The 22,424-nt window shown below is 43.6% G+C and overlaps 2 protein-coding genes across 2 annotated transcripts in view; both read left to right on the forward strand.

Moving 5' to 3' along the window:
* The window catches only part of LOC308290648 (deoxynucleoside triphosphate triphosphohydrolase SAMHD1-like), a gene marked incomplete at its 3' end in the record, with an annotated part of 439,146 nt that overhangs the window by 259,022 nt on the left and 157,700 nt on the right, over nucleotides 1–22,424 (forward strand). The gene's annotated exons all lie outside the window — the stretch shown is intronic.
* Nucleotides 1–22,424, forward strand: part of plcg1 (phospholipase C, gamma 1) — a 70,882-nt gene that overhangs the window by 15,793 nt on the left and 32,665 nt on the right. The window contains exons 3-11 of the mRNA XM_080733871.1: nucleotides 7,350–7,502; nucleotides 8,200–8,293; nucleotides 9,299–9,346; nucleotides 11,216–11,300; nucleotides 12,207–12,290; nucleotides 15,017–15,039; nucleotides 15,166–15,235; nucleotides 16,114–16,215; nucleotides 20,430–20,548. Of these exons, the coding sequence (XP_080589997.1) occupies nucleotides 7,350–7,502; nucleotides 8,200–8,293; nucleotides 9,299–9,346; nucleotides 11,216–11,300; nucleotides 12,207–12,290; nucleotides 15,017–15,039; nucleotides 15,166–15,235; nucleotides 16,114–16,215; nucleotides 20,430–20,548 (778 nt within the window). The remainder of the gene's footprint in view (nucleotides 1–7,349; nucleotides 7,503–8,199; nucleotides 8,294–9,298; nucleotides 9,347–11,215; nucleotides 11,301–12,206; nucleotides 12,291–15,016; nucleotides 15,040–15,165; nucleotides 15,236–16,113; nucleotides 16,216–20,429; nucleotides 20,549–22,424) is intronic.

Raw genomic sequence — 22,424 nt, forward strand, 5'->3', positions numbered from 1 at the left:
CCTCACGCTATAGACGATATTTATGCCCGAGATTTCCCCCGATCTAGACGCAGCTTGAAAAAACGTAGCGAAAAAACACGGCCTGCTCACGTATTAGGATGGTAATATGAGTCACCAGAAAAATAATGGGTGTTTTTAATGAATCTATCATGGTTCAAATGAAGTTTGAAGGTGTTTCCCTGTTGAAAGTGGAATATCCCTTTAACTCAGAGTTAGTGACCACACTGTGCGACCCATCACCTTTATAAATGTTATTGATCGTGGTTGTGATTAACCGCTTAAAGTTGCACGCTGTAACGTGTAATGTCCTACCTGAGATTCGTACCCGGGTCCCAGGCTGTGCAAGTGCAATATTATTTTTTAAAATTTTAATCGGTGTGCGAATAGGGCACACTTTGTTACTCAGGGGAGATTATTATTATACTTTCTTTTCAGATATCTTTGGCGATTTTCTGCTATTGTTTGATAGAGCAGTCAGTGGCTATTAACAGGAACCAGGAGAAGAGTCAGGATTGGGAATTGAACCTGGCATTTACTGTACTTTTTCTTCCCCCTTTGCACCAAATAATCTCTTTGCCAGAAAATAATTGCTGATCTAGAATCTCAACTAAGCATATTTGCAACGACACATTGTGATCATGAGTGACAGAATATGGGACGCTTATGGTTCATGTGGTTTAGAACACATGTGTATAGGTATGAGAACCGATCACATGCACGTGCCGCACGCGCGCGCACACACACACACACACACACACACACACACACACACACACACACACACACACACACACACACACACACACACACACACACACACACACACACACACACACACACACTCTAACAGGATGTGTGGTTTGCAGCAGGCAGGAAGAGGAGCAGGAGCTGAACACAGTGTGCAGCATGAAGACACTGAGCCTCCCTGGGTTGTTGAGCTACTGCTGCTAGAGTAGATACAATAAAATGGATGAGTTTTTAAAAGCAGGGCTTGTCAAAGTGGGGTGTGGTACCGGGGACCCCCCTCCCCCTCCTGGGGGTCCTTGAGGGGGAGGGGCTTCCAGGGGGTTCCCCAACAGCAGAATGAGTTCAACATTACAACTTGAACCCTATATAGATCAAGCTAAAAACATAAGAATTCGTAATTTTTCTTTAAACTTTCATATATCTTTTGAAACTTTCACGTTCTAGATCAAACTTTTTTGGCTCAGGGCCCCCCTATAAAGATTTTTTTTCATCCAAGGCACCCCTTCATTATATTCATAATTTTCACTCCCAGCACCTTATATTTATAGCATATTTTAGCGATTATGTTTACGAGGAAAACGTTGAGATAATAGCCATTTTGGTTAGAACTGACTTTGGTTAGAACTTTAAAATGATACTAAATATTTTTTCGATTTTTGATCAGAGTAGCTTGAAGTCCAGTGGGAAGTTTCCACAGTCAGTTATGATTTGGGGTGCTAGGGCATCTGCAATGCTTTTTTACACAACATTCAATTTCTTTTAGATTGATCTGTATAAATTGGCTAGTTGACGTAGCCTGATTTCAGACTCGGCGCTGGAGCTTGAGTCTGACATTGTCCCCATTGTGTGCGATTTCAAAGGGGAGGGGATTGGCGGGAGGGGTTGTGTTTGACTGACGGCTGCGTGCGAGTCCGCACAGAAGAGTTCAGAGTGATTGTGTACATACTGTACTGTTGTTCTTAAGATTAAATACAAAAACAAACTTTAAAAAGTACACAGACCTGCCTGTGCATGCTTGTTTGAGCTGCACACCCGCACATAACGTGCATACATTCGAGAAGGAGTGCTCGCGTCGCATATCGATCAACCACCATTCACATCGGCCGTTTCAGACGGGGGACTATTAACTATCAAAGATTAAAATAACTGCTGAGTGTTAACAGCGCAAATCAACATATGAATTAGACTGGATGCGGTAGTCTCTCCTCCTCCATGGAGAGGGTGTCCCTGCCTGGGACAAACAATTTTCCAGGACATTAAAATGTTTGCGAAACAACTGGATTTCAGTTTCTCAGACACCATGACTGATTTCAGTCATTTGGAGTACACAGAGGCCACCATGTCTTACTCTTGGCTAAACTCATGGCTTGTAAACGTAACTCTGCAGGCTGGTGAAGTCGAGCCCTACATAAATTATGTATTGTTGCTGCCAGTCCACTTGACAGCAATCGTTGCTTCCAAGGCCACTTGACATTTGGTGTTGTCCATTTTTTGAGGGCTCAAAGGCCAAATGCCAGGGCAGGAAGGCCATCAAATAAAACAAGTCCATTGAAAGAATTTGTTGAATTAAATGGTTAGAGATGATAACCTTATCTGCAGTGAAATAGATAAATGATGGTATTTACAATCTGATCCATGCTCAGCCCTGCACCATTCAAAGTCACTGAATTGGTTTAAAGATGGGGACTCGGGGGAGTTAAGATATTTCAGAATCTCAACACAAGACACTGGTGTCTACATGACAAGAAAGAGACACCGGTGTCTACTGTCTATGTATTGACAAGAAAGACACAGAGGAGAAAGTGGTACAGTCAGCTGGGGCATTAAGGCCACTGTGAATAGAATAGAATAGAATAGAATAGAATTTTTATTTGTCATTATTACACAGAACAAGTCAGTGAATAACGAAATTTGAGCCAATCCCACAAGGTGCATACACAGTGCAAAAAATAATAAGATAAGATAAAAGTCAAGTAGTGATAATAATAATAAACAACATTAAGCAACAATACACAGTCTCTTGGTCAGCCCGGCTGACACGGTTCCTTACAGTCACAGTTCTTATATTGCACAGTTTGTCACAGCCAATGTCCACAGTCCAGCGTGGGGTTTCCAGGTATTTTGTACGTCAGGGACGTACAAATACATTGCACTCAGACCCAGGTGCACATCCGAGGTGGCAGCCGATCTACAAGCTCACTGCGCCCCGCAATGCGAGGCGCTGTGAGCCTGCAGATCTTACCTACCCCTCTCAGAGAGCATGTTGTCATTTAGCGCCATAATGGCTCTCGGGTAGAAGCTGTTTTTGTATCTACTTGTCCTCGTGTGTAGCATCCTATAGTGTCTGCCCGAAGGCATCATTTCAAGGTTGCCGTGTCCTGGGTGAAAGGGGCTTCAGGGCATGCCATTGGTTTGAGGGGCACCAGGCCAAACTGAGGGGAAACGACGGCCATGGCCTTCATGGCCTCCATTACATTCCTGCCCTGGGGCTACCTCTAATCTCCATATTCTAATTTTGTGTTTTTTAAATTAACTCCCTACTTGATCTTACTACAGCGTCTCAAAAGTAGCAGATAAAAAAGCGCAGCGAAGCAATGTGTGTTTGACATGAGCTAGGATTCCCACACACATAGATGATATGAGATTCGAATTTATCAAACTAGCCATAGAATACAGTACATGTTCAGAAGCATCTTCCATGAAATCTTCCTGAATAGTCTCAGATATTTCCTAGCAATAGCTAGGGGGGGGGGGGGGGGGCTCCTTTCATCCTGATTTACAAAATTGACCATACAAAAGTCATGACATTTAGTTTTTTGCTTTAAAGGGATCCCTGGCTAATACGACAAATATGCATTAATACATTATAATTGTCCTCTATAAATACAATGTAAAATTAAAAACACCTCAATTATTTTATTTCTTCTAGAAATAGCTAATCTTTCACTCAATAGGGGAAATGCCTGTCGCAAGTTGATGATAAATAAATGTAATTTGTGATCTATCCCTATGGAATTTATGGCATGCATGTGCAAATAAAAACAAACGTAATAATTCCTATGGTTAATATGAGCATCAAATCAATATTTCAAATGTGTTTGTGTTTTTTTTTTTTTGCACATGCATGCAATAAACATGACACATGACATTTATGACATCATCAACTTGCGCGACAGGCATTTCCCCAATTGAGTGAAAGATTAGCTATTTCTAGAATAAATAAAATATTTAAGGTGTTTTTAATTTTACATTGTAGTTATAGAGGACAATTCTAATGTATTATATTAAGGCATATTTGTCGTATTAGCCAGGGATCCTTTTAATCCTTGTACATGGAACCGTCTACTAACTATATGAACCATATCTCCTAAGCTGATCGATAGGGCAAATTAAAGATTCAACGAACTATAAACTTCGTCCTACTCCGTCCTACTCCTCCCGCCCCAAAACTCCCCGCTGACAGGTGCTGCCCCAGCCTTTGGAGTGTGTGCATTTGCAATGACAAATATCACCCTCGTCTCGGCCCCGGCTTTCCTTCCCCAAACACGGGCCAATTGTGTTCATATATATAGACGTTCGACAACACAGATTCCCCCACGGTGAATTCGAACCCACAACTTCCGCGGTGGTGAGCAGGGCTGGCTGCTGTACCACCGTGCCACCCGAAGCGCCCATCTGTATGTTTTTGTTTTCGTTCCAGTTCTTGTGCTATTCCAGGTTTGTCTTCATAGTTCATACACTGTTAACTTCTTCAAACGGTCTGTGTCAGTCACACACACACACACACACACACAACACAACACAAATAGACCTCACCTTCCCCACCCAGAAAGAACAACTTTGTCCCACCTTTTCTAAGGTCAGTTAATGAGTGGTTTTGGTAACAGGCGGCGGTGCTGAAACGCCAACTGAACTGTAGGATGTTTTCACGCCTTGGCGAACTCCCAGCATTTTGAATATCGCCTCTGTCGGGTGGAAACCTTGTATGTCCAAAACTGTAACCTTTCAGGAAATCAAATTCAAAAACATCAAAAGTAGCGGATCTACAAGCTCAAAACGCTCCGCTTTGTTTCGATATACAAGCTGCTGTGAGCTTGTAGATCTGCTATTTTTCAATAGTGAAAGCATTAAATAATTCTAGGCCTAAATGGGTTCATTTACGAGAAATAAAAACACAGAAAGTTCAGAACATGGAGATAAGAGGTATCATGTTCCACGCGTGTCTGTTCTGCTCTTTAGGCTCCAGTCAGACGCTCACAGATGTGGCTTGAGGTTGTGGCCTCTGCTTTTCTTTATAAGGCTCTCTGTGGTCCGGAGGACTTGAACCATAGTAGCCTGTCTGTCTGTCTTTTTCGTTGATATAAAAAAGTTCGGAAACTTAACTTGGGTCGATTATATCTCCCCTTCAATAATGACAACTGGTATTGTATTTTATATCATTTGTATCGCTGATTAGTCACCTTTACAACGAGGTACAGCTTGTAAGCTTCAGGCATTCGTGGAATGGGCAGCACAGCTAAACGTGTGGGTAGTGCCCCAATTCTTTTTTTTTTTTTTTTGCAATGTTGTCCTGTTATTCAAAAGGGGAGATATAATCGAAGTTATGTTTCCGAACTTTGTGTGGATACCACCATATTGGCAGGTGCAAGCTGTGCCAACCTAATGCACATTGCACCTTCAAGGACCCCTAAATCTGGCGTTCTCGGGTTCTGTGTATTAGCGAGGATCTGGTAATACGACACGTTTCATGACATTACCATTCGATTTATTGAAATACAGTATGCAAGGTGATACGTTGCAGCATCAGATCTCATTTGGAAAACTGTCATAGCATGAAGCACAGTTTGTCCAAGCAGGTGCTGGGGCAGAATGAACTTTTGCCTACCATATACAGTATAAGTAAAGAATATATATCTCATATATACAGTATACTGTATATAGAAACCTCATATGTCTCCAAAACTGTTACTTTTCAGGATTCAAATTAAAAATCAAACCTCGGTTCGAAGTGGAGCTGTGTGTGTGTGTGTGTGTGTGTGTGTGTGTGTGTGTGTGTGTGTGTGTGTGTGTGTGTGTGTGTGTGTGTGTGTGTGTGTGTGTGTGTGTGTGTGTGTGTGTGTGTGTGTGTGTGTGTGTGTGTGTGTGTGTGTGTGTGTGTGTGTGTGTGTGTGTGTGTGTGTGTGTGTGTGTGTGTGCGTGCGTGCAGAGCCGTTTCTGGGCCCATGGGGGCCCGCTCGCGCCCGCGAAAAAATAATAGGCCTAATATTTTTTTACCATTTTTTTATCCATTTTATAATGGAAATATGTATATATATATATATAAATGAATAAATTAAAAACGACAACAACAGGCAACGTATTTTTGCTATGTTTGAAAAATAATAGGCCTAATATTTTTTAATTTTTTTTAATCCATTTTATAATGGAAATATATATATATAAATACAAATATATATATAAATGAATAAATTAAAAACGACAACAACAGGCAACGTATTTTTGCTATGTTTGATTTGTTCTTTTCTTATTTAAATAAAAAAATGAAAACTTCCCCATGGGGTGCTGGAACACCTGCAGCACCCCTAGTTCCCACGCACTGGCAGAGTCCTGCACAGTGGCCACTGTGCCAAATTCACTTTCACTTTCAGCAGTGTGGATGCTCGGAAGCAAAGAAAGTCACCACAGTTTGATTTGATCATTCCTTAGTCAATTATGAAGGGATTTCAAAAATTAAAACGTCTCCATATTGCTTGGGAAGTCACTTCGCAGAGAAACCGTGGCCTTTGCGATTCGCTAATCGCGGGATTTCGCATCGCGATTTCGCACGTCATTCTCCATGCATCCGGGCGGAGGGGAACTCAATTCGATAGGTACCGAAATGTTGTGTAACTGCTGCGCATGCGCAGATCCTGTTCAAACTCAACGGGACAGTTCTCACTTGTGAGACTGGACACACATTGCTGCCTATAGCGGAGCTGCTGTGTTCCACACAGCTCCAAAAAATGGCAAAGGTAGCAGCTTGTTTAGTGCCGTGTTTTGAGATGTGTTTCGAGCTTGCATATTATCTGCTACTTCTGATGCTTTTGTGTGACAATGTAGTAGGCCTATGGTCAAGTAGGACGTTAATTTACGAAAAAGAACAGGAGATAAGGGGATTCTGTCCCAACAGCAACAATATAATAATGCATCGACATCCTATCTCTTTTCTACAAAACACAATCAAAGTGTGTGTGCGAAGCCACGACCGAAAGCATCCTTAGATGAAAATTGAAGTGCTATATAAATGCACCATTTATATAGCACTTTTTATCCAAAGCACTTTACATAGATTGTGCATTACATTCACACACACATTCGTACACCGATGGTGGAGTAAACCACGCATGGCACCACCGACCTGCTCATCGGGAGCAACTAGGGGTTCAGCGTCTTGCTCAAGGACTCTTCCACACTAACTCTGGGCGAGCCCGGGATCGAACTGGGAACCTCGACGCGGACGTGGTTCCCATCCGACCTGGAATACCCCAGAAATTGGAACATCAATATTGGCCTCACATTCTAATGGTATCTATCTTTAACATTTGTGCTTTGTGTCTTTTCAGTTGACATCAGAGAGATCAAGGAGATCCGTCCTGGACAGAAGTCCAGGGACTTTGAGCGCTATGTGGAGGACTCTGCAGCGCGGCTGGACCAGGCCCACTGCTTTGTCATCCTCCACGGCACAGAGTTCCGCCTCAAGGCTCTCAGTCTAGCAGGTAAGCATGGACGCACCCGCCCTACCAAGGCTTTAATGAACCTTTTTAATTTTAAGAACCCCCGTTAGGGACAGGGGCGTCACTTGGGTCATCAGGGGATGGCAACTTCATTTAAAGGGATTACACCATGAATTTTATTTTTTTCAATTTGTATGTCTTTTTGGTGTCCCACCAGCACCTTCTATCCTCACAAAGTCCTATTTCTGACCCTTGTGTCTTTCTCAGTTTATGGGCGGATCTATGTAAGCAGGTCTCAGAACGGCCTGTCAAGATTTTCTCCCTCCCGGTACATCACAGGAGGGACCTACAGCTACTGCTGTGCTGTGTGCTGTGCTGAGTGGGGGTTGGGGAGGGGGGTGGGCAGGCCTGAGCAGGAGGTGGGGAGGAGCTGTGATGAGTGAGATAAGCCTTTCATTGCAACCATTCATTTATTATAGCGTTGAGAGCTTGTATGAGCTGTATGAGCAGGCCATGAAGTACACACTGTTTAGGATATATGAGCTGGCATGGGACGTGTGCAGGCCATGAAGTGCACACTGTTTAGGATATATGAGCTGGCATGGGACGGTGCAGGCCATGAAGTACACACTGTTTAGGATGTATGAGCTGGCATGGGACGGGTGCAGGCTATGAAGTATACACTGTTTATCTGAGGGGAGAGACCTCATGGCTCTTAACTGCCCTTTGACCTCTACAGCCACGTCTGATGAGGAGATGACCATGTGGGTGAAAGGCCTGACCTGGCTGGTGGCCGACACTCTGAAGTCCCCCACACCACTGCAGATAGAGAGGTACGCACACACACAGCACACACAACACACACACACACACTAAGGGTGGAAATCACGTAAGTACCTGACAATTTGATTTGATTCCGACTCGGCTACGATTAGTTTATAAATCAATTATCGATGCATTTCGATTCCAATACATGATTTGTTTCCCCCTCACTGTGTAACTAATAAACAAAGTGCTTTCTAATGAACCATAATGAAAACAGATTTTTTTTTTAATTGATAATTGCGACCAAAACCTCCACCACCTGTCTGTCAGTCTGTCCGTCACGTCACACTTTTGCCCTACTCATATCTCTGCCACCGTTGCCCCTCTCCATGCCAAACTTTGCACACACACTCCTTGGCTGCCAAACTCACATGGCCCTCTTCTAGCGCTGCAGATTTTGCCCTAAAATCACACAAAATCACAAAGTATCTCTACAGTCATGTCATCAACATGGATCTGTCCCATTTCCCATATTCCCTCCTCATTGGCTACCATTGCCTTCTAAAGTTTGTGTATGCGACCTGATGGTGGCTTATCTCCCGATAAGGGAGTCTTACTGGTATAAACAAATTGAAGAGAGGTCCTTTTAGTAAAAGAATACAGACTTGTAACATAAAGGATTCTCAATACTTCTGCTAACCAACCAAAATCTGGCTGCTGCTAGCAATATGATAAAAAATAGCTATCATCTACCAAAAACATTAAGCAGCTTTCTTTAAAAAAATAATGAATTCCGTAGCAACATATAGAAAAATAAATAATACATTTTACAATAATAATACATTACATTTTGTGAATCGATTCATAATCATCCATTTCCGCGTCACGATTAATCTATGAATTGATTTTATTTTACACGCACGCACGCACGCACGCACGCACACACACACACACACACACGTCATTACTTCTAAATACAGGGTTACACCCAGTACTTGTCCTCTGTTTGCGTTTCTGTATTTAAACGTACTCTTTAACCACCACAACGTCCCTGTTTGTTCTCTCCATTCCAGGTGGTTACGGAAGCAGTTCTACGCTGTGGATCGCAACAGGGAAGACAAGTGAGTTTGCACAGTCAGACGATAGAGCCAAACACTACCCAGACGGTCCAATAGAGCCAAACACTACCCAGACGGTCCAACCGTGTGCAGTAGAGATGAAACACTGACCAGACTATCCTGGCTGTGGAAGTCATTACTCTGATTTAAAAAAGAAATGTTTTGACTGTCGCCAGGAGCCTCACAATTGGGGGAAAAGTGGGACTGAGTTACTAGGGCCCAAGGTGGAGGGGCCTTAATTGTTTTATACTTTAGCTATTGAAAAATAGCAGATATACAAGCTCACAGCGCGGCACAGAGTACCTTGTAGATCTGCTATTATTGAAAAGTTGTGAAAATGTGTGCAAATCTTTGAATATATGTATTTTTTTAAGTGAACATTTGTAACTAAAATTTCGCTTCTGGGGGGTCCCTGGAACTAAATATTTTGAGATGGGGGTCCGTGGCCAAATACATAACATTTTGGGGGTCCTTCACATGAAAAGGTTTGAGCACCACTGACATAGAAACCAACCACAATGAGTCCTGAGTTTAGGGCTGTCACCATTTACATTTTACATGACGATTAATTGTCACTCTAATAATAATTGCGATCAACGATTTAATTATGTTCTTGTCGTTGACAATTACATTTCTGTTGGGCTTATAGGCTTTTGAAGTTGCACATGGTAGATGTGACACATTTCACTGAGACTAGAGTTGTTTAACCCATTTAGACTTGGAACACCTAAAGCGATAATGCCTCTATGTCACTTCAGTTGTAGCTTTATATAGCAACATTTATATGTTGCTATATTAAGTTTTTTTCCAGAAGAATTCAGGATTTACAAGGAGTCTCTTTAAGAATGGGCCCTAGTAGGTACAATACTCGAGTCGGACATACTTAGTTATTTTCCACCCCTGATTTCTGCGTGCCTAGTGTGCGCGCCATGCGGGGTGGGTGGAAAATAACTAAGTACTATAACTATTTTCTGGGTGCGTGCGGGGTGCCGTGTGTGCCGGTGCATTGGGTGTGCAGAAAGAACCCTCAACATACACGCACACACACACACACGCACGCACACACACACACCACCAGCAGCAGCTACTTCCTGAGGCAGGAAACAGACTGGAGAGGATGGGAAGAGAGAGAGAAAGAGAGAGACATGTTTGTCTGTTAGCTCCTAGACGGAGGAGGAGAAAGGCCAAAGCCTTTTGTCAGGCACCGCGGCTCATGTTGTCTCCTTTTGGCTCGTGTTCATTTCTCTCTTTCCCTTTTTTTCCCCTCCTGGTAACAATGGAGTCGAAAGTGCCAACCATAAGCAAAAAAATAGGATCCACCACATGGACATTTTACCGTTATACTGCTTCATATGACAAATAGCAAGAATAGCCGATCTACCAGCTCAAATAGCGAACAGCTCAAACAGCTCAAATAGCGAGAATAGCCGATCTACCAGCTCAAGCGTGGCGGTGAACTTGTACTGTAGATTTGCTGTGCTTTTAAGATTTTGTTTTTTTAAATTAATATACTTTGGGAAATGTGCCCAAATAGGAATGCCAGGGTCATTAATATGGTTAACATAAATCTATTTTAATAATATTATCTAACATGACTATGAAACATATCAGATCATTTCAGATGGGGGAGGGTTGGAAATTTACTACGTGCCTGTGAGTGCATTGGAGTGATTTTACTTGTCTTAAATACACGTGTGTGTGTGTGTGTGTGTGTGTGTGTGTGTGTGTGTGTGTGTGTGTGTGTGTGTGTGTGTGTGTGTGTGTGTGTGTGTGTGTGTGTGTGTGTGTGTGTGTGTGTGTGTGTGTGTGTGTGTGTGTGTGTGTGTGTGTGTGTGTGTGTGTGTGTGTGTGTGTGTGTGTGTGTGTGTGTAGGATATCCTGTAAGGATCTGAAGAGCATGTTGAGCCAGGTCAACTACAGGGTTCCCAACATGAGGTTCCTCCGAGAGAAACTTCCGGTAACCTAGCTCCTCCCCTTCTTCAACCCCCTCCCCCCATGTACCACACACACACACACACAGACACACACACATAATTACACATTTAAGTTGATGATTAATTGCGACCATAGGTCGCAGTTTAGTATGTGAACGGTCACAGCTTGTCCGTATGTATGTATTGTACAGTATGTACTGTATCTCTGTCTATAACGCCTGACACTGGTTCTATGGGTTTGTCGTCTGACATCATGCTCTGATGTCACTGTGATGTCAGGGGAACCACTCTTAACAGAATGGGTTTGCCGCTCTGACATCACGCTCTGGCTTCACTGTGATGTCACACTAACAGAACCCTGATGTCATCAATATTAAGCCCATATCTAACAGGACTTCATATGGGAATGCCCATATATGGAGGCCACATCGGCCACATACCACACGGCTGGTTCTACAGACAGGGATCTCCATGTATGGGTATAAAAGGGTATGATGTCAGATGTCATAGACATCATAGGACTTTCACATTATGAATAGCTGAGTAAGCATGTTTGGGCTCTCACAGCATAATCTCCATATAAAGTACATGGATCTCCATACTGTATCCAGGGGTCTCCAATCTCTCCATATATGGGTAACTGGTCTGATATACATCACTGGCCAGATGGCCAAGACATGGCCTTTTAGGGCGAGGTCGCTTGTCGCCCTGAGGCGTCTTACTAGTATTAATTTACAAAGAAATGACTGTCATATTAAATCATTTTATACTTTCAGTGTTCTTACAAATAGCGGACATGGCTGATCTACAAGCTTACAGCGTGTTAGTGTTTTGTCTACTCTGTATGCTCGTAACACACACTATAATCAACATGGACACAGTTTCTTACTAAAGAGCCTGGTTCTGTGCTTGTTGTCTGCTGTTTGCAGGACTCTGAGCTGAGGAACGGAGACGTGACCTTCAGCCAGTTCTCCCAGCTCTACCGAAGCCTCATGTTCGATGCTCAGAAAAACGTAAGTTCATGACAAAAAATTTAAAATAACAATACTGTTATCCAGGCCTTGAATTTCGTCATTTTAGGGGCAAGACCACTTGGCCTTTGGTGTTTTCCATTTTTTGAGGGCACACAGGCCAAATGCCAGTGCAGGAAGGCCATCAAATAAAACAAGAGTTTTGTCCATTGAAAGAATTAGTTGAATTTAAGGGTTAGGGTCAGGATGATAACCTAATCTGCAGTCAAATAGATAAATGATGGTATTTACAATCTGATCCATGCTCAGCCCTGCACCAATCAAAGTCACTGGATTGGTTTAAAGATGGGGACTCGGGAGTTAAGATTTCAATAAAAGAAACTGTACTGGTGTCTACATGACAAGAAAGAGAGGAGAAAGTGGTACAGTCAGCTGGGGCATTAAGGCCACTGTGGCCTCAGGTCATGCCATTGGTTTGAGGGGCACAAGGCCAAACTGAGGGGCAACGGCGGCCATGGCCATCATAAAATTGCCCTGCTGTTATCTCAAATTGATATAGCGCTTTTCTAAGTACCCAAAGATGCTTTACGTGAGGGGGTGGAGAGTTGGACTAGAAGGCTAAAGGACATGCAACAAAGGATCTCCAGTCGGCATCGAACCGAGACCTTGCCATCATCGTGTGGTTGACACTCTATCCGTCCAGTTACCGGCCGCCCCAACCCCCCCGCTCTTCCCCCACTCACCCCCAACCCCTGCCCCAATCCATTTTTATACAACCTAGCCTGATCATCATCATCATCGTAGCTCCTGAAGCGGTCGGTCGGTCCCATTTGATGGCTCGCTAAGGCACTCACACCCTCCCTCCCCCCTCCCTCCAGCCCAATCTGTCTGTTCTCAAATGGCTCCCGATCAATACAGACCAGTTAAAACCTTCACCAGACCCTTCTAGTGGAGGCCATTAGCGCTTACACACACACACGCACACGCACACACACGCACACACGGACAGATGTACAGGGCTAGCCAGCCGGGGTCAGATGTAACGGGATGACCTCGTGCTTAATTGATGTTGTGTGCCGAAATATCAGATTTAAAATTTTAGGCATTTAGCAAACAATCTTTAATCTAGAGTGATCTGCAGTAAGCAAAGGACAGCACGAGCCAATACATAATAATAATATATAATAATAATCTAGGGTCATAGGTAAGCCAAGAACCCAAGTCATCAGTCTGACTCTAAACCAGACGTTTTCAACCTATTTCATATCAAGGTCCCATTATTTTTGTTATTGTTGGTCTGTTGGACAAGATTTTGTCCACAATTCCATGCTGTATTCATGTTGGTACCGTAGGAGAGATAAACAGGCAGATGTTGGTCAAAATAACAATTCTCCTACGTTCTCTATATTGTGTTGACTACCTAGTATGGGTGTAATATTTATTTATTCTCTTCTGCATTAGCATTGTTATTGCCAGGACCATAGAGGCATAGAGAGGAACTATAGTTCAGGACACAGTTTCTGTCAGGAATGTGGGACCATCCAGCATCAGTGCTAGCAGGAGGGAAGCTAAGCTATTCCCCCAGGCTCTGTATGAGGTGGCCACTGGCCAGACCATGTACAAATCGTTTTATAATAGTAGTAATAACTACACCCGCCGCAAATCCGCGGGTGGTCGCGAATTCTGTGATAAATTCCGTGATCGCGGAACTCCGGATTCCTAGGGTTAATCCTTTTATGTTACATTCCTGACAGACGACTGTTATTTTTACATTATTAGTCATAATTATTTATTAACGTTTTGGGTGAAATGATTAAGAAATATCATATAGTTTAGTTTTGGATCAGTTTTAAAATTGTCCTATAAACCTTAAAAAATGATATACTGTAGTGTAGGCCAATAGTTTATTAGGGTGACGATATATACAGGTAGGTCATCTGTCTACATAACATGCTGTTGTATACAAGCTTGTAGATCAGCTATTTTCAGCGTGTCTCACCACACCACGACCGGTATAATCCAGACTTCATTATGTGACTGACCACACACACACACACACTCACACACACACACACACACACACACACACACACACACACACACACACACACACACACACACAGCCCCCCCAGCATGATCATGTGGCTGCCTGGTTTTAGACATAAAAAGATCCCTGCTTTTGACTAATTACCCACTTAAACACTGTGTACTTCATTTGACTGGGGTCCCCCAGGGGCCTGTATTCGGACCCCCTTCTTTTTTTGTAGCTCTTTATCAGATCTCGTCTGTGAAAACGGCAGATCCTCACTCACGGGGCGCCCGCTGGCCTACTGGTCCAGGCGCATACCACACTTAGGCATTGCCACATAGGCATGGGTGCCTGGCGGTGTCGCCGGTTCGATTCCCGATCCGGACGACCTTTACCGCGTGTCACTACCCATCTCTCCCCCCAGTTCCTGTCAGTCTACTGTCCTATCAATAAAGGCTTAAAAGCCCAAAAACAAATCTTAGAAAAAAAAGGTCCTCACTCACAAAGCAATGGCTGTTGAGTTTTTTTTTTGCTATTTTGGATGACTGTTCGCCTATTATGACATGCCCAGAATAGGAACGCTAAGGTTCATGTGGTTAACTTCAAATCTTACGTTTTTATAGATTTTTGCGCAGAAATTGACAGATATTTTCTATACCTACAGAGCTCTATGATTTCTTCAAACAAATAATGATCTTCAGTTATAACAATGACCCCAATTGTGAACACTTTCTTTCAGATGGAGATTGCCGTTCTACAGAGGTAAGGCCAACCGACGGCAAACACACTGTCTGACACACACCGCGAATATCTCTATTGTCGGATTGACGTGTTTTATGAAATGATCAAATGCATGGTGTTTAGTCTTTTTCTGTGTTCCTCCGTCAGGTTCATTGACAGACCGGAACAGAGGATCTCTCTAGAGGATTTCAAGAGCTTCCTGTTGGAATCTCAAAAGGTACTCTCTCTCTCTCTCTCTCTCTCTCTCTCTCTCTCTCTCTCTCTCTCTCTGTGTCGCTCTCTCTCTCTGTCTCTGTCTCGCTCAGCGAGGGGAGTCCGACCGCGATACGTCAGACTTCCTGTGTGGCTTCGTGCAAAATTTCAATGTAACACGTTGTTCCATCTGCAAGGGGAACTGCTACCCAATGTTTACACTGACTGACATGTCTGATAATGCAGTGGTTCTCAACCTGTGGGTCTCATTTTGGGGGGTCCCCGGATGATAAGCTTTATGTTGGTTTGTTTAATGTGGAGAGAGAGAAAACTATGTTGCACATAAAGTTAAAGTGTATATAAGGTATCTGCACATTTCTAAAGTGACAATTTAAGGACTTTAATACCTCTAAAATGACAAATTAATCATTGGACAAAATATTAGACGCCTCACGTGCACGTGAGACTAGAGACACACGGGACTGTTTCTATATGTGTTGCTATTGTATTGTGCTATTGTTCTTTAAACTATGCACCTTATCAGTTATTAACTAATACAGGGATAATTTTCTGGGTAACACTTTAGAATAACTATTCGTTGTAAGTATTTAATAGATCATTCATGTGCCTTATAGATTACTTACAAACTATTAGTTAATGAGCTATTAATGACACGTTAAATATGTTTTAATAGTTGGATTATAATGAATAGCAATTCTAAAGCGTTATCCATCTCGGAACAGTTTTCCTTTGTTTTCTTTTCTATCTCAATTATTTTCCCTTTCCCTGTAAACAAAACGACCGGCTAACATGACAAAGAATTTTGCTAACTTTATTTCACATCTGTACACAAAGTGGAATTTGAGTTGCGTATTAAATCTGGCCTCCCTGTGTTGAACGCAGGAGCTGTGGGCCACAGACAACAACCAGGTACAAGACTTCATGTTCGGCTACCTGAAGGATCCTCTGAGAGAGGTGGAGCAGCCCTACTTCCACCAAGACGAGGTACGTGAAGCCAGGGACATGCAGAGAATGTTAGAGAGGCAGGGGCTAAAATGTCTAAAAGGGCCTTTTGGTCAAAATATCGAAAATAGCAGACCTCCAAGCTCACAACGCGTTGCGCTGCGAAGCGTAATCAAGTCAATACAGATGTGGCTTACAGCATGTGATTTCCACACAAAAAGAGGGCAATTCTCTTGAATGCTGCCTTCAGGTATGGCATGGAAAGGAGGGCATTTGCATTTCTTTCACCATAGTAAAAACTGCATTCATGGTCTGGAGAGGGCATCAAGATGCTGGTTGCAGAAAGCACAAATGAGCTGGGCCAGATGTATGGAGAACCCAGATGACTGGAGACGCCGAAGGAGGGCTCGTCTGAGGACCACAGAGAGATCACAAAATAGTAGGGATGCCAGCTTGAAAGTGGGTTGGAGTCAGGGTTGTCTCTCTCTCTCTCGTCTCTTTTGTTCTTTGGTGCTCGATCATCCTGCTTGTTTCCGAATCTTTCTTATGTAACAGAACACGTCTCCCCCCACATACACACACACACACGCGTTGCTTTGGACGCTGACTCATGGAATAAAAACTTTTTTGCAGTGGGTGGGACGGAGAAGAAGATGCATTACTTTAAAATCAACATGGATTGTCTTGACCGCAGCCCTGCAACGCGAGGGTCTCCTCCCACGTCCATAGAGAAGTTATTGACTGTGTGGCGCAGCCACGTGAGACTTCTGCAGGAAGCAGAGGAGGGTTTCTGTGGTCGACCCATGAAGCTGCAGGATGCTTGAGTGAGAGGGAGAGAGGAAGCTGGTGCAGGGGCAACATACATACATAGAGTTCCCTGATGTCATCAATATTATCAAGCCCATATCTAACAGGACTTCACATTCTCTGCAGCTGAAGCACTCATCCATGCCTTCATTACATCCCGTCTCGACTACTGCAATAGTATCCTCCATGGCACCACCTCCAAAGTCCTCAATAAACTTCAATATGTCCACCAGTACCCGTTCCAGAGACCACATAACACCAGTCCTCCGTGACCTCCATTGGCCCCCGGTCAAACAAAGAATCCATTTAAAAAAACACCTACAAGGCAGGCACTAAACAATCTTGCTCCACCATACCTCTCCGACCTCCTCGATCGTTATGTCTCCTCCCGCTCCATCAGGTCTGGTGATGCAAATCTCCTCGAAGTCCCCAAGACCACATACCGTACCTGAGGTGACAGAGCATTTGCTTTTGCTGCCCCAACCCTCTGGAATGCACTCCCCAAAACCATCAGAGATGCCCACACCCTCCAAACCTTCAAAACCACCCTCAAAACGCACCTCTTTCACATTGCTTACTCCAGCTAACTCTTTCCGCTGTCCTTTTTCTTCATTGTTTTTAAATGGTTTTATCTTTGTAGTCTCCATGCGTTTTTCTCTAATAAAATAGTTTTTAGTTTTCTCTTGCACCCCCATGAAAAGCATCTTTGGGTACTTAGAAAAGCGCTATATAAATCTGGGATATTATTATTATTATTATGGGAATGCCCATATATGGCCAAGACAGCCCATATCTGTGAGGCTGGTTCTACAGACGGGGATCTCCATGTATGGGCATAAAATGGTATGATGTCAGATGTCATAGACATCATAGAACATTCACATAACGAATAACTGAGTAAGCATGTTTGGGCTCTCACAGCATAATCTCCATATACAGTACATGGATCTCCATATATGGGTACCAGGGGTCTCCATATATGGGTAACTGGTCCGATATACATCACTGGCCAGATGGCCAAGACATGGCGCGAGGTCGGTGTTGCCCTGAGGCGTTTTACTAGTTTATTTTTAATCAATCGAGGTAAATTAATGCAAACATGGCGGGCTACTTCGAGAGGCACAATCAAGAATATTTGGTAGGCAACATTCTTCTGACAAATAGATTTGGAGAGTGTGTCCATGCACTCTTTTATTCTTAACCTACAACCTCACAACATGTTGCGAACTTCTAGATCGGTTAATTTGGGTGCACGATACCGGCACGTGACCAAGTATAAATCATGCTACAGTTGGGCATATACTGTTTGTAGAGAGATGAGTTATTTTACAGTGTTGGAAATTCCTGTCAGCAGAATTTAATCTCATTCTAAGCTGCACTCCCCCTGTTCTTTACCATACATTATGTTTACCGTCAATGAATGATTGCTTCTGATCAAAGCAGATTGCTTACACATTTTAGTAAATGTAATCTGGTGTCAGGTAGAGTGGGGAAAAGTCCATTACTTATGCAGTCTGGCCAGCATCGACCTTAAACAAACCCATCTCCTGTCTGTCTGTCTCTCCTGTCTGGAAATGTTTTAAACATTCTGAAAAGGTTTGGTGCCAGGGGCCCACCCACCACATCAGCATAACATTCAAGGTTTTGCAAGCTTAGATAGATCAGTCATTTTCAAATTGCAAAAATATCAAATAGGACATAAGTAAAGTATTTAAAGAAGTATTTAAACTGTTCCTCATTTTTTTGGGGACCCCCTGGAATTTACCCCCCCAGTTTACAGTTTACAGTTTAGGCATTTAGCAGACGCTTTTAATCCAAAGCGACTTACAATAAGCAGATCAAATATCACAATAATAAACAAATGTCAGTACATCAACAGCAATATAACACATGCAAATGAATATCTATCTAGAAAAACAGTATAATCTGTAACGAAAAATAAAATAATAAAAAAGGTTTCTAAAAACCTAAAAAACGAATGCTAACTAGCTTCATGTATGAACATTGATTTCCAGTAGTGCTAAGGGTTTTGGTGGAGTCTGAAAAGGTGAGTCTTCAGTCCACGGCGAAAGCTAGCGAGTGAGTCCGTTGTTCTAAGTGCGACAGGGAGTTTATTCCACAGCTTGGGGGCCTGGAGGGCAAACTGTCTCGGACGAGTGGATTTTTGCCCTGGGTTTTTTAGCGAGGGTTCTGTCAGCATCCCTGTGTTGCCTGATCTAAGTGCACGGGTGGGGGTGTAGGGGTTGATCAGGTTTTGGAGGTATGGAGGAGCCATACCTTTGGCTGCTTTGAAGGTCAGCATCAGTGTTTTGTATTCCATGCGGGCCGCAACCGGGAGCCAGTGGAGGCTGCGGAGAAGGGGAGAGACATGTGAGAACTTAGGCTGGTTGAAGACCAGTCGTGCCGCAGCATTTTGGATCAGTTGGAGAGGTTTAAGTGCACATGCCGGGAGACCCCCCCACCCCCTCAAGGACCCCTTGGGGGTCCCTGGACCACAATTTGAGAACCACTGACTTAAGGGGGTTCCACACGGTACGTGGTCACCGCCTGCTAGTAATTCATTTTCAATGAGGGGCGGGCGGCTTTTTTGGCCGCGCAGCGAAGTTTTGGGGTGGCGATGTGAGCGGGCGCGGTCCCGTGAAATCCACCGTGAGCGTGCTCGTTTGTGCATGCGTACGTGAGCGGTGAGAGATGGATTGTGTTCATCTTTGTGAAACACTGAGCGAGTGTGTTTGTGTCTCACAGCGGTGCAACCACTGCTGATCCTAGCGGCAGCCCCGACGGCAACCGCGTACCGTGTGGAACCCCCTTTATGCAATAGCTGCTTTTATTCTGTCATGCTGCGTTGGCACACTTGCAGATACAGAGATCAGGATACAGATTTACTAAAGCTACAAAAGAGTTGAGCTGGTTTGAACTTCAGCTGTAAAGATATGAAGCTAAAAATACGCTGTGTATCTTTTGTACATGAATGTCTACTGTCTAGCGATCGACCCGTAACAATCCCATCTCCGGTAGGGCCTAGGGATGGTACGATAATCGATTTATTTATTGTGATAAAAAACGATAATCGCATCGTGGAGATTTCATTTATCGTGATATCGTCCTCAATTATGCACTGGGATCAATTCACCTTGATTTGCCGAGCTGCATATCCGGTACCATTTAAACCCTCTATAATTGCTAAAGGGTACTTTGAATATATGTACTTGATGCAGTCTTTTTTCACTCTCTATCAAATAGCCGATCTACAAGCTACACACGTTTTGAGCTTGTAGATCGGCTATTTTTTGGCAAATGTTCCGCCTGCCCCAGGAATCAGGATAATGGATTTTGATTATGGCGATGATATCGGAAATCGCGATTTCTTTTGTCACAAAAATCATGATGACATTTTCATCCCTAATCTCCTGTTTTGTTTCCTATCTCTCTGTGTTGTCCTCCTCCAGCTGATGACCTACCTGTTCTCCAAGGAAAACACCATCATGGACTCCTCCCTGGACCAGGTGTGTCCCGATGACATGAACAACCCCCTGTCCCACTACTGGATCTCCTCCTCGCACAACACGTAAGGACGTAGCTGCTGGTGTTGACCCAGCCAGAAGAACAGTTTTTAATTGTTTTACCATCTTAGAATTAGTATATCATCACCGTTGGGCAGAAACCTCCTATCTCCTAACTTTTTGTGGTTTTCCGTAGATTAACGCTCCCACTTGATCATACCACAGCGGCACACAAAAGCTTCAAAAGTAGCAGCTATACAAACTCGATGTGGCGTGAAGCACCATACGCATTTTGAGCTTGTAGGTCATCTACTTTTGCAAAATATATATATATATATTTGAACCCTGAAAGGTAAAATTTTTGGACATACCGGTATGATGTTTCCGACTAACGGAGACGATACGTTTTAAATTAGAAGGTTAGTCCGACATTTAACTAGTTCTTAAAGGACAACTCCGCCCTAAAACACTTCTAGGCTCATTTTCCTACTTATATTGATCCAAAAAGACTGTCCATGGGGTCTATTAGGCAGAAATGCCCCTGTTTTGCCGTTTCCCAGCAGCTCTCTTAGCATAGAGTGGAGCCTATAAGCCTATAGTATCGCTTTTACACTATTTGTTGTGGTCAAGTGTTTTAACTTTTCATGACTGTGGTACTAGTTGTCATTACAAACACATACATGGCATCGTTGTCCCACACTATCCATCACACTCTGCTAAACATGTTATGTTTTTATGTGTTTTGCCAAGTCCCGGAAAAGATGCCCTGTTGATGGGCCAGTGCAGTCACTTTGATTGGCACTTGTGCCGAATGCTCACCCCAAAACATTATTTATGAGATTGTGGTGGCTTGTGTGGGACAACCAAAGCATGGATGTGTTTGTAATGACAACTAGTAACACATTCATGAAAAAGAAAATCCCTTTTGAACACAACAAATAGTGTAAAAGCGATAGGCTTATGGGCTCCACACTTATGCTATGACAGCTGCTGCGTTCTGCTTGGGAAACTGGACAACAGGGGCATTTCTGCCTAATAGACTCCCTAATGGACAGTCTTTTGGGATCAATATACTGTAAGTAGGAACATGAGCCGAGAAGTGATTTAGGGCGGAGTTGTCCTTTAAAAACCCTATATATTTCGCAGACTGGGGTCCCCCAGGGGTCTGTACTAGGTCCCCTCCTTATCTCCCTCTACAGCCTACACCAGGGGTCTTCTACAGGGGGTCCTCCAAAGCTTTTTGTGACCGAAGCTTTTTTTCTCTTTTTTAACCACTTGAACCCTAGTGTCCATATTCTGAGAACTTTAGCCAAAAATAGCTGATCTACAAGCTCACAACGCCTCGCGCTGCGAGGCGTTGTGAGCTTGTAGATCCGGCAGAGAGGTTTGGTGTAGAGGGGAAAGAGCAGACTAAGTACAGAGTGAAAGGTCAAGTTTATTAAATATTGATGGTTCAAGTGGTTAAATATCTGAAAACACAAATTGACATGAATCCAAAATACACTGATGATTGTGCTGTCAAACAATGAAACTATATGGAATCTATGAAAAGGTTGCGGGGTTCCCTGCTTCATCTCTCTCTCAACTAAGGGGTCCTTGGCCTAAACACGTTGAAGACCCCTGGTCTACACCGAATCCCATTCACCAGCAATAGAAGAGTTTAGGGGTTACGTCTTGTCTTGCTCAGGGACACGTAGACTGAGCGGGCGTCGCCAGTGGGCAAACCGTCCAGCCTTTCCGATTCCCAGAGAGAGAGAGACCGGACTCTCTGGCCCGCTCGGCTACTGCCGACCCCCAAGGTTCGACCAAAGTTCAGCGTCACTTTCAAAGCGGACCAAATTTCCCGAAAGTTGTGGTTCCGTTAGTCCCTTTGGGGACGTTCATTCCTCTCCCTCCACATCATGGCACCAGGCCACGGGTCACGTGGTGCTTTTGTCCTAA

Source organism: Nannobrachium achirus (genome assembly GCF_963921795.1).
Source record: "Nannobrachium achirus genome assembly, chromosome: 9".
Lineage (NCBI taxonomy): Eukaryota > Metazoa > Chordata > Actinopteri > Myctophiformes > Myctophidae > Nannobrachium > Nannobrachium achirus.